The sequence below is a fragment of the Gorilla gorilla genome, chromosome 4 (assembly GCF_029281585.2).
Source record: "Gorilla gorilla gorilla isolate KB3781 chromosome 4, NHGRI_mGorGor1-v2.1_pri, whole genome shotgun sequence".
NCBI classification, from domain to species: Eukaryota; Metazoa; Chordata; class Mammalia; order Primates; family Hominidae; genus Gorilla; species Gorilla gorilla.
In genome coordinates this window covers 157,524,803-157,540,811 of record NC_073228.2, presented here as the reverse complement: position 1 = coordinate 157,540,811, position 16,009 = coordinate 157,524,803, and the positions used below count along the sequence as shown (strand labels likewise).

Here is a 16,009-nt window from a genome sequence, read left to right as displayed (position 1 = left end):
TTTTTCCCATCCCAGTCAGATGGAGATGAGGACTGACCTTCTACCAATGTCCATCTCTCCCATCTGTGTCACCCGTGGATGGCACTTGGGGCCCAGGATACACCTGAACTTTGTAAGTTCACTGTTTCATGTGTGTTAGTCTTATCTTCCTAATGAGACTATACACATCATAAAAGGAAAGACTTGGTGTTCCTTATTTCTATGTATTCTTTATGGTACTAAGGAGAATACAGAACTGGCCATGGGGGCTCAGGAAACACCTTCGTTTGTAGAATGTCAGATCATTCGAAGTGTGAAACCTGAGGCCTGAGAAGAAAAGTGACTTGCCCATGGGCACATGGCCACAGTTGTATCTTCTGACTCCTGTCCTTGTCTAGCCAGGCTCTCTACACAGCCTTGATAAAGAAATACACACCATGACCCATTCATTCTGTTCCTCTTGGCCTTACTTCTCAGGTGGATATGCAAAGGCACAGCAACTCAATGTTGCTAGCTTTAACTGTTCTGTCCTACTCACTACATTGAGCAAACATTGCCTAAACATGGAGACTCTGGGCGTGGGATGGAGGAGCAGTTTACATAGTCTCTAAAAGACAGAGGCAGTGACTGGGCTTATTTTAGTGTTCAGACCTCTTGAAGGGTTTCCTGTGGCAAAATAAGAATGCACCAAGAACTAATGCTCCTCCTGTCTCTTTTCATTTGCCTCCAAGGCTTATGATGATGTTCAAGGTCCTACATAACCTGAAAGGTGTTGAAGTCTAAACATTAGTCCTTTAAAAAATTGCTTATTGTTTGTTAAGGGTCACTTGAGCTATTTTCAATAAAAATGCTTCATCCAAGCCTAGATTATAAAATGCTCAATGCTAACTTTACTGGCTATGTGAACTTCTTCAACCTTAGTTTCCCAAAGTATAATATGAGATGATGAGATAAGAAACTATATGTATTTTAAGACCCCATTCTATAGACTCATTAAGGAACTAATGTTTTGATTAATTAGCTTAAAAGTAATCACTGGTGTCTATTGTGGACACAAAAAATTAATAAACACTGACTACATGGAATATTGATAATCATTGACTATAAATGCCATATAGTTCTCTACTTGGAGAGAGAGAGCACATGCCTTTTATTGAGCACTTATTACATGTCAGCACCATGCTAAGCTCTTTAAATACCTTATTCCATTCGATCTTCATAATGATTCCACAAGATATAATCCTTATTTTATATATAAAGTATGGCAGATTGTATTTTCCAAAGATGGTCACAATACCCCTACCCCCTCCATTCCACACCTTCTTACAATGCGATGCTGATCTTTCTCTTACTGAAAGGTGGAATCTATGTTCCTTCTCTTTTAATCTGGTTGGGGTTGTGACAATGGCAGAAGTCACACTATGTCACTTTTGAGGGTAGGTTACGAAAGGTGATACAGCTTCTGCCTGCTTCTTTTTGGGACACTTGTTCTTGGAACCCAGCCATCGTGCTGTGAGGAAGCCCACAGAGGAGCCAGGAGAGGGCACGTGTAGGTGTTCAGGCCAAAAGCCTCGGCTGCCAGACACGTAAAGGAGGGAGTAAGCCCTCAGATAATTCCTTCCCCCAGCTGTCAAGTTATCCACAGTCTTCTAGATTTTCCATCGAAGGCTCCAGATACAAGCAGAGACAAGTCATCCATGGTGCCCCTTTCCAAATTTCCTGACCCATGAAATCCATGATCTTAATAAAATAACTGTTATTTTTTGTCACGAGTTTGGAGTGGTTTGTTATACAGCAATAGTGGTAGAGGCTCTGACATGAAAACCTAGTTGCCCAGAATCACAAAGAAAATTAGTGTAAGAGGCAGAACTGAGCCCAGGCCTAACTCCAGAGCCCACGCTCTTAGCTGCTCTGTTGAGAAAGCCCTGCATATTTACAATTCCTGCAAAGCCAATATCCATCACTCTTGAGATGTAAAGAAAAATGAACCTAATGCTGACCTCAAAGAAACAAAACCAGGTGCTCAGGAGAGCAGGAATGGACTTGTGGACAGTCTGGTTTGGCAGGGAAGGGTCACTGCCAGAGAAATGAGTAACACTAGCAAAGTGGGCAGGTGCGTGGATTCAGTTCCTATCCAATAACTGAGCTGAGAAATAACACTGGGATGGGATGAGTGATGCTGCCAATATCCTCCAGTCACTGCATCTGGCAGCCTTCCTCCTCCTGCTGGAAATAACCTCCGGACTTTCCTCTGGCCGGAGGTGGGCCAGCAGCACAGCCAGATAAGGAGATGCCTGTCAGTGAGTCTCAGAAAGCTCTTAGCAGGGAATAAATGACTGGTGGGGGACCAGGGATAGGGTGGGAAGGAAGTGAGGTGATTAACATAATGGAAGGGAAAGAAAATCAAGATTTTTGAGGCTCTGGTATGTGCTAGGTACTAGGTCTCTGTTTGCTCATGTATTCTCATAATGATTCTGTGATATTGGTATGAATGGACCTTTTTTCAAATTTGAGGAAACTGAGACTCAATGGTTAACTTACTGGTTCAAGTCTGAAAGCTTAGTAGCTGCTGGAGCTAGGATCCAAACCCAGGTTTGTCTGAATAATGGGATCCTTGGCCTCAAAACACAGTCATCTCCCCTTCTTTGCTTGACTCGTCGCGCCAACCCCTTTGTCTTACCTGTAATTCCTCCTATAAGTCTTGCTTAATCCCTTGGGACCAGCCCAAGTTTCTCCTTTTCCATAAGCCAGCCCAGATCATTTTAGTCCTCAGTGATCTTTCTTTCTTCTTTACCTATTGACTATTAATCCCACTTTTGGGAATTATTCAAAAGCATGTTCTGCTTTATTATCTACTTTTCTCCTTGCATACCTTGGTTCTTCTACTGTGTTGCAAACTTAGAGGTCTGAACTCACTTCTTGCTTCTTTAAATCTGCCATAATGCTTAGTTAGCCTTGTGCCTAATGCAAGGTTTAGATCCCAGGTGGTGCTCAATTTAAAACATCGGAGTGATGACTCCTTTCTTGTATCTGTAGAAATACATGCCTGCAATAGCCAGAACCAAAATAAAGCAAACTCCCTCTCTATTGATTTTTTTTCCATTCCCAAAATGAGACGTGAAAGGGAAATTGAATCTCAGGGGGGTCCCCAGCCAGGAAGACATTTTTCTTACAGCCTCTTCTACCTGCTGCTCAGGAGATAAAGATAAATAACTTGGCAGCAGTGGTGGCCAGTGGGTTCCCCCAAGTGCCCAGCCAGGACCCTTTGAATCCCAGAAGTTAGAATGTGGCTGGCAAAGTTCCATCCATGGTGGACTAAGTCTTAACACCAATCAACAAAGGTGCTCCACAGGAAGTTGAGAGCTACTTCCTAGAGCTCTTCCTGATGGCAGCTGAAGAAGTGGTCCAACATTACCTATTTTACACTCTGTGTATTTCTAAGGTGACACTTTAATAGCCTCATAGCAGGATACAGGGCCCCAAAAGTCATGGTATTGGGTTTATCATTAAACTTGGCGAGCTCTGACCCCTTGGCCAATGAATACCTAGGAAGGATCTTGATTGACAGGTAGCATGGCTCAACCCACCTTGCTGAGCTATGGTACCTGTCAATCAAGATTCTTTCTAGGTATTCATTGGTATTGGCTCCCTCCCTTACGTGTCTCCCTATCCGCCTTAGTGCGCTTGCTCACGATCATCCACCAGCAGGGATTCCCTCCTCATTTCTCTTTGCTTCTGTGGAAAAATCTTATTTCATCTTTCAAGGCACCATTCAGTGCTTCCCAGAAGTCTCTGTTCACCTTAGCCCACACGAATTTTTCCTTTCTTAGAAGAACTCTAGCACTGATTCTATGAAGTACGTGTAACAAAGGGTTTTGTGCAACCCTTGGTTATACATTTCCCTAGTTCCTGTGTTCCAGGGAGGCAGCATGGGGCAGTGAAAAGAGCCTGTAATTTGGATCAGCAAGACCATAACCCACGACTTCCCAGTTCTGTGACCCTGAAGATCTCTACGGCGTAGCACAACCATTATTGTTCATCCTCCTCAACAGCCGCTTCCTGTTCCTTTGGATGATGGGCTGGCATTTCTTTCACCAGCTTTCTACTGATGGACACTAAGCCATCTCCTGCTTTTTAAAACAGTGAAATGAATGTCCTTACACACACATCTTATCACATTTCCACGATCATTTCTATAGGACAAATGGAATTTACCCATAGGATAAATAGATTCCAGATCTCTCTCACAGTCACAATTTTAAGGTCACTTCTGACTCTATTTCCTCATTTTCTCCCCATTTATCCTTCCTACTTAAAGTGCTACAGTTAACAACATGCCCTCTCCAGCTTTGGCTGTGACTATGGAATGTCCCACAGTCCCTTCCCAGCTGAAGCTGACTTTCCAAAGTGGCACCAGTTACATTTTTGCTCTTATTTCTGTCTCACTATCTCCCTCACTCCAGCTGAGCAGGCTGCACCTGATCTTGGTGGGGGCAAAATGTTCTCCTCGGTGCTCGTCTCTGCTCCCTCAGGAGATGGCTCTTAAAGACAAAGATACTCTTAGGAATAATAAAAATTGAATAAAAATTCAAAGCAAGGCCCATTAAAAAAACCAGAGTTAGGGAATCCTATAAAGGAAAAAGGATGTCTCCCACTTTTTAAAAAATTATAACAATCCCTGGGGAGCCCTAAGGGACCTTCAGAAGATTGCTGGTCTTGGAAGACAGCTGTGTGTCAAGGATAAATCATGGGTATTAGAATCAGACAGACACAGGTTATAATCTCAGCCCTGCTGGGTACCCACATGCAAGTGAATTAATTTCTCTGAGCCCCAGTTTTCTCATCACAAAATGGTGTTGATATACCAGGCAGAGTTTTCAAGAAGATTAGCAGTAACATGATCTAACACTTGTCAGAGTGCCTGACACATAGTAGGTACAACACATGAAAGAAAGAAATTTTTGCTACTATTTTTCCAGCAAAGAGATCAGAGCTTTCCTGAATAGTGGGGTAGCTGGCAACATTAGGATGACAAGGTAACTTTATTTTCTGGTTCCTTTTAATTTCTTTATCTCCAATTCTTCCCACTTCTTCTCCAAATCCATTCAGGGACCAGGACTGAGTTGCCCCGTGTTACACAGGCAGTTAGTGACAGCTGGAAATTCTCTCTATTAGCTGATTTTCTCTTGATTAAATGAAAAACAGGACAGAGTCCTTAGCTATTGTGAAGATGGACATTCAACAAACATATGTTGAGTATTTAGAACATACAACCCCTCATGTCAGGTTTTGAATAAGTTGTAGAAATGAGTCTACCAGTCTCAATAAGAAACAGACATGGTAACTATAGTGCAGGGTTGAAGATTTAAGATGCCCTCAGAGAAGTGTAGGTGACAGCAACAATGGCAACAGCAGCAATAACAACAGCATTTACAGTGTATCACCCCTGTGCAAGGCAAATGTTTTCCATGAATCTCATCATTTAATCCTCAAAATATCTCATTTGAGGTAGGTCTTATTATTTTTCCTATTTTCCAGAAGTGGAAACTGGATGTAGGAAAGTTATTTTCTGAAGCTCACACAGCTAGTAGGTAGTAGAGTCAGAATTCAATCCCAGCCGGCCCTGCTGCAGAGTTCAAGCTTATAACTATGACTGTAAATCACAGATTCAGAGGAGTAATTGGGGTTGGTTGGGGAAGAGTGAGAAGGCAACATTTGCAAATGGGGAAGGAGTTGAGCAGGAAAGGTGGGAAAAGTCACTCCAAGCAGAGGGAACAATAAAGGCATAATGGGAGCATGGAGCTGGGAGACAGAATGAAGCACAACTTGGCTTGGTTGGAGCCTTGGCTAAGCTGGGAATCACAAGGAGGTGAGCCTTAGGTGGGGAGCTAGGGACATACTAGAGACCATCTTACTTCCATTTTGCAGAGGAAAAAGTGAGACACACAGAGAGAAAGTGACTCATCCAATGGGTTAGTAGTAGCTGAGACTGAGCTTCTTTTTAAATTCCTTTACCACCTCCTCCATCCCTTGTGACAACAGCTGGTCCTACTTCTGCCTTTGGGTGGGACTCCACTCTGCTTTAGCAGGCAATGTGCCTCCTTATTTTGAGGCCATTTCTTCTTCAGCCACTAGATGCAAACAGTGACTGTCATCAGCTAGGTTTGTGGTTTCTATTAGTGTTCTTGACACCATTTATTTTCTGCTGGGTGTCTTGGACTTCATTCACCTATTATCTCCATTGGACACAGCTAGAGGTAAAAGCATATGTAAGTGGTGTAGCAAAAATGATTCACTCACCACGGTTGGATGGTGGTACCTAACTCATATTCAAAACCATCAGGCTCCCCATAGGGGTTTCAGCATACTTTCCTCATCAATTCAGTTAGTTATGCTTTCATTTTTTTCTGTCTAGAGCTCAATACTTCTTTGCAGGTGAATAACTGGGCTTCTTGGTCACAGATGCTATATATCCAGTGAGGGTTTAAAAGAAAAACAAGAGGTCGTCTCTGGGAAAATGCAGAACCTATGAAGATGTAGCTAGCCATAAATAGGTTTCTCTGGATACGGGAATTTAGGGACCATCTTTCTTTTAGTGCAGCCACCATTTGTGGTCTGGATTTTCCAAGGTATATGAAAGGAAAGAAAAATACAGCAATCAGATTTCATGCTTGGAATCAAAAATGGAGGGGAAAAGGAGAAAAATTCCCTTAAAAAATATATATAAAAATAAGATATTCCAAGTGTGTCTAAATGCAGTAAGTACATACGGTGGCTGTTTTATTCCTCACCATTCTTTTAGGGCTCTCAAACTGGTGGCGTACAAGCTGAATCTAGGCATGCTTTTGTTTGGTCTGCATGGAGTTCCCATGGCAATGACTATCCAGAGCCGAGGGGGAGCTATCCTCTCTAGCTAACACATGCATGTGCCATTCACCACAGCCCCCGGCTGACTTCCACTCCTATGCTATTGAACTTACACTAATTATCTGTGTGATTTTGGCTATGTCCCTTCCTCTCCCTGTCACCCAGAATCCTCGCCTATCGAATTGGGATGGCCATGTTAATCACATTTTTATTTTATTTATTGCCTGCCTCTTCTCTCTGGAATGCAAGCTCCAGGAGAGTAGGAGCTTTTGTCTGCTATGTTCTGTGATGTCTCTCACAGTACCTTGAACAATGTTTGTTAAATAACAGTTGCTAAAGAAACACTTAATGAATAAATAAATGAATAATTGGTCCTCAATATCCCTTTCAGCTCTGTGAAAAACTTTCTGAAAATTTTCCTATTGTAATTTTGGAGAAAAAAAATCTCTCCGTCAATTAAACTGTTCAAAGTATAAACTTCCAGAACAATCTAGAGACAGCAATTATGCTTCTCCCTTGCTGATGGCCAGAACTGCAGGCTGAGACACAGAAAATGATGGTTTTATTTGCATATCCAGTGAAGGCTTTTATTCTCCTGTCACTGCACTCATTTTAACATTTCCATGCTGCCTTTGGAGCTTGTGAAACTTCTACTCTTCTTCTCAAAGGTCTGTAAAACTGCTCAGTAGCAGAACCTGGTTCTGGGTCTCACCATCAGGTAGCAGAAGATTAAAATGGAAAAAGTAGGAGCCGTTGATCTGGAGTTCCACACCCTATCTCCCATGATGGGGGCCACCCCCACACAGTCCATGCACACTTCACACCTGCCATGACTGCAGAATCACCTCACCTGGGCCAGTCCCTTTGTGTTGGTGTTGCTTGCTAATGGAGAGGAAAAAACTGTCAAGGTGAAATATGCCGGTGAAGCCCTTGGTAAGTTCCTCTTGCTGGCTTGGCCTGCAGAAGGCAGGGTCATCAGGACAGCCAGGCCCCTGCTTTGAAGGCCACAGTCAACACCCCTGTGCCAAGGCCCTCGCTCAACCAGCATGTAACATACTATAGGGTAGTGAGCTGGCAGACTCTGGGCTCCATGTTTACGGCTTTTGACCCAATATCAAACTCGATGCTTTTGACTCAGCATCATTTCTAGCTGCCGTATGGGCCTTGCTTTCTGTACTTTTAAGCTGACTTCTCTGGGCAGCACCCTAGTTCAATGACTTCCAAACTTTAATCCCATCAGCCCTGGGGCAGAAGTGGGTGGGGAGGCTTGTGAAACATGTAGAACTTTCTCTCCAACTGCAGAGTTTCAAATTCTAGAGAGCTGAAATGAAGTCTGAGAACCTGCATTTGGACAAACATCCCAGGTAATTCTGACGCAGAGGGTCCCAGCAGAAACCCCCATGCCTAGTCCCAAGACCCAGATTAGCTATCGCACATTTCCTGCTCATCATTTTTGACACATCCTTGTGACACTGTTCCTTGTAGAAATGAACCTGTGGCCTAAATGACGTTTGCATTTTCAAAATGAGAAATGTTTGACAATTTCAGGCTGCCTTCATCAACTTGCCTCAATATTTACTCTCAGGCTCTTTCTCTTCCCCACAATACTACAGTGACATCAAGAAGAGCAAGAGAAATGGGTTTGCACAGCTCTTGCTGGGGTGGGAGGACAGAGAGCAGGAGGTGGAAAGAGGGGAAAGAGGAAGGTTTCTCATAGACTCTCAGTGCCAGAGGCATACTGGTTACTATGAAACTTGTGTGTGAATGCAAAGGTCAGGCTATCGTTGGTTATTGGCTTGGGCTGTCCTCATTGGCCACCATCTTCCTACCGTGAGTCAGTTAAAAGGCCCTCAACAAGGCTGGGCACAGTGGCTCATGCCTGTAATCCCAGCACTTTGGGAGTCCGAGGTGGGCAGATCGCAAGGTCAGGAGTTCAAGACCAGCCTGGCCAACATGGTGAAACCCCATCTCTACTAAAAATACAACAATTAGCTGGGCATGGTGGCACACGCCTGTAATGCCAGCTACTGGGGAGGCTGAGGCATGAGAATTGCTTGAACCCGGGAGGTGGAGGTTACAGTGAACCGAGATCATGCCATTGCACTCCAGCTCTGGGCAACAGAGCAAGACTCTGTCTTGGAAAAAAATAAATAAATAAATTAGTGGAGGGAGGAGGTTATGATATCAGGCTCCAGGAGACCTCCAAAGCACCATCACTCCCCTTGCCTTAGACTTCTTCTCCTGAGAGTAATTATCTCCACCAGGTGGAGACAATTATTACACACTCCAATTCAGTCTATGATCAAGAATAAAAGAGAGAATTCTGAAAGCTAAAGTCATAATTTCCCATTTTCCTCCGTTCTCCTAGCACCCTCTAACCTCCTCTCATTCTCTTACTAAGGTCACCTGAACCCAGGAAAATATTGATGCCATGGAGAAGCCATTGGGAAAGTGGGGCCATGGGTGTAATAAGCTGAAGAAGCTCACTCTCAGTTCATTTGAAGGCAATGGAGCCTCGGGCTGAGACTGCACAGTAGGGTAGCATTGGATTGGGCACCAATCAGCCATAGGTATCGCCTGGGTGATCTTAGATAAAATGTCTTTCCCTCCCTCTCTGGCCTCAGTTTCCTCATGTGTAACATGGGGTGGGTAGACTAGAGCATCCTATTGATCCTGCCCAGAGCTAATAGTCCCTGGAACTGTGGTTCCCTGTTTTCCAAATGCTTCCTCCCTCTTGGACTCACCCTTGATTCCTCCCCCTCCTCATCCTCATAGATCCAATCCATCAGCAAGTCCTGTCAATTCTAGTCTCAGAGTGAACCATAAATCCATGTCGATGACCATCATTATAATTTCCATCACTGTAATTTCCTCAGGATGGCTGTGAGAGACTCTTGTTTGGTCCCTCTGCTTCCACTCTAGACTCTTCTCTGTCCCAATTCATTTTCCTCACGGCTCCCCAGAGTGGTATTTTAGCATGCAAATCAATCCTTCCCTTGCTTAAAAACCCTCCAATGGTCTTCCATTGCATTTAAAATAAAACATCAAATTTAAAATGTGACCACAGGGCCCTGCGCAGGCCTCTGCCTCTTCCTCCAATCTTATCTCAAACCTCTGTTCTCTTGATTCACTCTAAGCCAGACATGCTTGTCACTCCTCCAGTCCTTGAGAGCAGTAAACTCTTTTTCACCTGAGAACCTTTGCATATGGCTATTTATGTCTCTTAGCTTTATACAAGTCTAGCTCATTCTTACCCATCAGCTCCTCAGAGAAACCTTCTCAGAACACTCTAAGTAAGGCTTGTTTAATTCCACTTCTTGTATTATCTATTGCAACAGCAGGTTCATTTTATTCATAGCACATCCCAACTTACACATTCACGATAATTTGTTTAATGTCTCTCATATCACTATACTGCCAGCTCCTTGAAGCAAAGGCTCCTGCCCTCCACACTCCATCACCAATATATCTTCATATCCTCAGCACTTAGAACCATACCCTGCATGTCGTAGGCAGTTAGCAATATCTGTTGAATAAATGAATGATCTTGACCACACATATGGGGAAATGGACCAGAAATGAAAGTTGGAGGTACTAAAGATAAATTTTGTCTGTGATGATTTTTATTCCTTCTTTAACATACTCCTCAAAATCTAAAATATCTATTAAAAATAGGTCTTTGGGCTGGGCACAGTAGCTCATGTCTGTAATCCCAGCACTTCAGGAGGCCAAGGTAGGCAGATCACTTGGGTTCAGGAGTTCAAGACCAGCTTGGGCAGCATAGGGAAACCTCAACTATACAAAAAATACAAAAATTAGCTGGGCGTGGAGGCTTGTGCCTGTAGTCCCAGCTACTCAGGAGGCTGAGGTGGGAGGATGGCTTGAGCCCAGAAGGTCAAGGCTGCAGTGAGCTGAGATTGCACCACTACACTCCAGCTGGGGTGACTGAGTTAAAAAAAAAGTTGTTTTTTTTTTGAACGAGAAGCAGGCTTAAAAGTAAATTCATGGGTCCCTTTTTAATCTCACCATCAACCTAATTAAAAAAATAAATTGTAATCTGTGATCATAGCTGAAGTGATTTTTAACTTTCGCTGTTAAAATGGGTTATACAAAACCAATTTATTGAATATACATTTCAAAGGGTGGGTGGAGGAGTCTTTAAAGCATTTCAGTAGCATTCGCTGGCATACACCATTGACTGTGCTAATTCTGGATTATTTCTATCTATTCCTGGTGCCAGTGCAGAAAACATTGATTTTAGGCACAGTGGCCAATACTGCCAGTTGATTCCCCCAATATCGATTCCTACCCTGCCTACTCTAGAGGTTGGAAAACCTAAATTCTTGCCTTCTCAGCCTCTCTTGCCACTAGAAATAATCATGGCCACTGTCCTGACCAATGAGAAAGAAGCAGACATCTGTGTGGGGTGGAGAGTATTTTGTTAAGCTTTTGTTCTTCTGATCCAAAAAGACAGAAATAGAAGGCAACACTTTTTTTCCTTCATGCTGTTTGAACATGGACACAATATTTGGGAACCGCCATCTTATGAACAAGAAGAAAAGGCCAAGATAATTTACAGAATGGCCAATCTGGATTTCACCACAAGCCACTACCTGCTACCACTTTTCTTATATGTGAGAAAGATAACCCTCTTTACTGGGTTATCTTTGTCTTTACCATATTACTATGGTCAGGTTTTGATGTTATTTGCAGACAATTACACTTAGCCACATTTTGTTCGTTTTGGTTACTAGACATTAACATCAACTTTGAAGAGATTAGAAAGAGTTAAAGCTACTTGTGGATAAGTGCAGATACATGCAATTCAGACGAAATTGATTTCCCCAAATACTAAGTTAGGAAGGGTTTATGACATTTTCTTTAAATAAGCAGCAAGATCAGTTAATTGAAGCTCATTTGGAAGGATGTTTGATGAATGTCAGCTTTAAAAGCCCCTTCTACTGCAGCACCCAGAGTGTCTAACATAGTGCTGTGCATATCAGAAGGTCATGAAACTTACTGACTTCATCAGGAAATATAAAAACAACAATGACAACAAAAGTTTCTACTGATGTTTTTCATTGTCTTCTTAGTCTCTAACTTTGATCATTGTCTTAGCATCCTTGTGTTTTTGTCTGGTTCAAGGTAAGATGAAGTATATGTCTCTTCTCTTCTACATATATTTCCAAGAAACATTTTAATACATTCTCACTCTCAAGGGAGATTTTACAGGCTCCTAAACTCTGGGATTAACCAAGGTTGGCTTGATTAAAAAAAGTCCATCTCAAGTGGATCAAAGTTCTAACTTCCTTTGGCAGTTCACTCTTGTGTCTGTCAGACCTTTCAGCCAAAGTCACCGACCCTTCCTCCCAGTTCCTATGAGGAGGAGTCTTAGGAATCCAGATGTGGCTGGTCTCTGGCGTAAACCACTGGCTATTTCTGCTTTGTTAATGGACTCCTTGAGAAGAAGGTATTAGGCTTTCAAATCAGTGTGAACAGTGGCATCGTTTCTTCCAGTGAAGTTTAGACAAAATCCAAGTAAAAAAAATCAATTAACAAATAAAAAAAGCATCCAGTTATAGCGCTTCCTGTGTGATGGCTGGGTACTGTGTTATAGGATCTATACATACTTCTAAACTTTCCAACAAGATTTGAGGTAGAAACTATTATTTCCATTTTATTAATGAAAAAGAGGCATAGAGTAGAGTTGTTTTATGAAAATCAGGGAGGAGGGAGGCTGGATATGTTGTTCAGTCTCCTCTTCACCTCAATGTCAACTCCTATGATACCCTAGTGGAACCCTCAGAAGTCCAGAAAGCATAGTTTGAAAATCCTCTTGCAGCCAGAGGTCACAAACTCAAGCACCCTCTGGGGCCAGCTGAGTAACACAGGAACAAAGAAGGTCAGGTTGGGGCTGGGGTGAACCGTGAATGCGCGGACCTGTTCAAGAGGGAAGCTACCACTCAGTTTTGGATAACCATTGCCAAATTCTGTACAGATTAAACAAAAACCTGTCTGACAGAAGATTCAGTTTATGGACCACAAGATTGAAACCCCTGGAGGAATAGTGGGGAGAAAGAAAACACACCCTGAGATCACAGCATAAAGGTTCTGTGAAAAGATGAGATGCTCACTGATGAAGGAAATAAAGGAGAAAAAACAAGTTCATGGGTCTTCTCTGACACCTGCATGTTGTGATGGCCCTACATTATACTGACTAGTTAGGAATTGTTTCTTCCCACTGTTTACCCACGGGCCTGATTTATTTTTAAGCAAGCCCTTCCCCTGCTTGGTTCTCTCTACTCTTCACCATGTGTTTGCCAGTATTGGCCAAGCAGCCAGTCTCACACCTCCTCTCCCACGCGCCCCCCACCCCCCACTGTCTTCTTATTTAAAGAAAAACAAGATTATAATGAACGATGAGACTTTCTAAGTTATACAGCAGGCCAAATAAGTCCTGAGGGAAGCTTGTTAGAAAGAATTTACTCCATTGCCGCTTAGGAATATTGGTCCTCCTTGACAATGAAATGCAAAATGTAGATAGGTGGTAAAGATGCCTCCAGCACATGTCTATGAGACCTTGATATTATGCACTTATGCCTCCAGATCTATCCATGGAGGCCAAATTCTGAGCCATGACTCCCTGTAGGCTTTTGAAATTTGGTAATCTAAGAGAGTGCCTACTGGAAAAAGAGTTCATAGACATTAAGCAACTGTAAAAGGAAATAGAGTCAGTGCTTATTTATCAGGCAAATTGGTGGGGAATTGTGGCATGCACATCCAGAATGTAGTCAGAAGAACAGGAGGTCAGTAAATGTGGACTTGGTCTAGATTGGCAGCTTTCCTACCTTCCTCACCCCCATCTCCTGTCCACCCTTTCTCTTTTCTTAGCTTCAGTCACTCTTTTTTTCCAAAATAAATTGTGTTCACAAGTCCAATATATAAAACAGACAAAAATGGAGCCATTCTGATTCCATGTGGGGGGCTAAAATCCCACTGATTTGGTTACCCGAGTGCTTTCAATGTGATATCTGAGGTACCTCTGAGAAATTCCATTTTTTTCTTCTTTTTTTTTTAAGACAGAGTCTCACTCTGTCACCCAGGCTGGAGTGCAGTGGCATGATCTTGCCTCACTGCAACCTCTGCCTCCCGGGTTCAAGTGACCCTCCTACCTCAACCTCCTGAAATAGCTGGGATTACGGGCACCTGCCACCACATCCGGCTAATTTATTATTATTATTGTTTTATTATTTTTTATTTTTAGTAGAGACAGGGTTTCACCATGTTGGCCAGGCTGGTCTCGAACTCCTGATCTCAAGTAATCCACCTGCCTTGGCCTCCCAAAGTGCTAGGATTACAGGCGTGAGCCACCACGCCTGGCCTGAAATTCCACTTTTTAATCACAAGAAACAAATTTCCATCATCACTGGAACTAGATTATTTCCAGAGTCTTTCTCAGAACCAAAGAAAAGGATAAGTTTTTTCTCTTTAAGATGAAGACGCCAACATCTACTAGGGTGAGGTGACTTTCCGAGGGCCGCATAAAGGGCCCATGTGCTAGAACCAGTGCTAGAACTTACTCATAATCCAGTGCTCTTCCCACCATGCAGAAGTAGGAAAGGACAGCATTCTGAATCTCAACTCACTTGCCTACTAGCTGTGTAACATTGGCAAGATATTCAACATTTCTGTGGTTCCTCATTTGTAAAAAGAGACATGATGGGAGTACCACCTTATGTTCCTGTAAGGACTCAATGAGATAAGGCATGTACAGGACTCAGAACCTTGCTTGGCATTTGGTAGGTGCTCCATAAATGTTAGTTGTACCACACAATGCTCCCTTCTTTCCTCTGTACCTTTCAGCTACAATGCATCAGTCATAATTATGCCTATTAACCTTGACAGAGCACATCAACCCAGACAGCAGACAGAGATGGCCCAGCTACAGGATGATCCAGATAATCCACAGTGTGCAATGGACAGTTGATTGTAAAGAATAGTTGAACAACTGAATACAGTGGTCTGAAATAATTCATCTCTTTACTTTTCAGTATTTAAAAAATAAACAAACAAACAAACAAAAAAACAAACAAACAAAACCATAGCATTAGGCAAAGGGATTGAGAAGAGCTGACTGACCTGGGAGAAATGTCACATCCTTGCTGCATGAAGGCTCCCAGGGAGAACCACAAACTGTTGAATATCCCAAACTCATTGGACTGGTCACTGGTTGTCTGGTCCCGTCCTTCCTCAAACTCTTCACTGTGCCATTCATAGGGACTGAAGCGGCTGACCAGGAAGAGGACAACGCTCACTCCAATGTAGGCAAAAACAATGCACATCCAAATCTCATAAGCCAAAGGATCAAGGAAGGAGAAGACACCCGGCTTGGATTTCTGTGGTTTTTTAATCATGATGGAGATCCCCAAACTCATAAATGGTTTGGAGAAATCTATAACTTCTTCCCGGACCAAAGTGATAGTTAAGGGAGCCACAGCCACATCTGCTCTCTGAAAAGAAAAAAAAAAAAATGCAGGTGAGCTCAGCAGCCTTTTCATTCTCTTGTTTTTCTTCTCATTGTGACTATTCTTTTGTGTCTTAAAGGATATGAGAGTGGGAAAGAACCTTTGAAGTCCAACCCCTCCTACTCTATAAAATATTTTTGATGAATGGATGGTCAGCTCAATATCTTACAAGAGATTTTCTAGTTATTTGACTGTTCTAAATGTTAGAGGCATCTTTCTCATACTACAAGAAGGAAGCTGTTTTGGTATCTGTTGTTTTTGCCTGCTCAGCAGCCCCACTCCCTTCCTCTGGCAGGAGAATCATTCTTGCCCCACTGTCAATCCTGCAGGTTGGAATGGGTCTGATCACTCCGGCTACATGGGGAAGCAGGTGACCCAGGTCCCGGTCAATCCATGTACCCCACTACCCTGGCCAGAATCATCCATTCAGGGATGACATAGGACTCAAATGGGTTTAGTGAGAATTAGTCCTGAGAGATGCAGAGGATGACCCCTTATGTCATAATTCAGGCAACTGTAAATTCAGGGCTTACCCTGGATTCTCTCGGAATCTGTGTCAATACATCCCTCTGTATTGACACAGAGGAATCCAAGAACATGAGCCAATGCGTCAGTTTGCCTAAGTCAGTTTGAATTGG

General features: G+C 42.9%; 1 protein-coding gene across 6 annotated transcripts in view; it reads right to left on the bottom strand.

Moving 5' to 3' along the window:
• GRIA1 (glutamate ionotropic receptor AMPA type subunit 1) overlaps window positions 1-16,009 on the bottom strand; it is a 322,677-nt gene that overhangs the window by 92,009 nt on the left and 214,659 nt on the right. For all 6 annotated transcript variants that reach the window (XM_019028221.4, XM_004042863.5, XM_055389529.2 and 3 more), the window contains one exon: window positions 14,986-15,356. In XM_019028221.4, coding sequence (XP_018883766.1) covers window positions 14,986-15,356 — 371 coding nt within the window. The remainder of the gene's footprint in view (window positions 1-14,985; window positions 15,357-16,009) is intronic.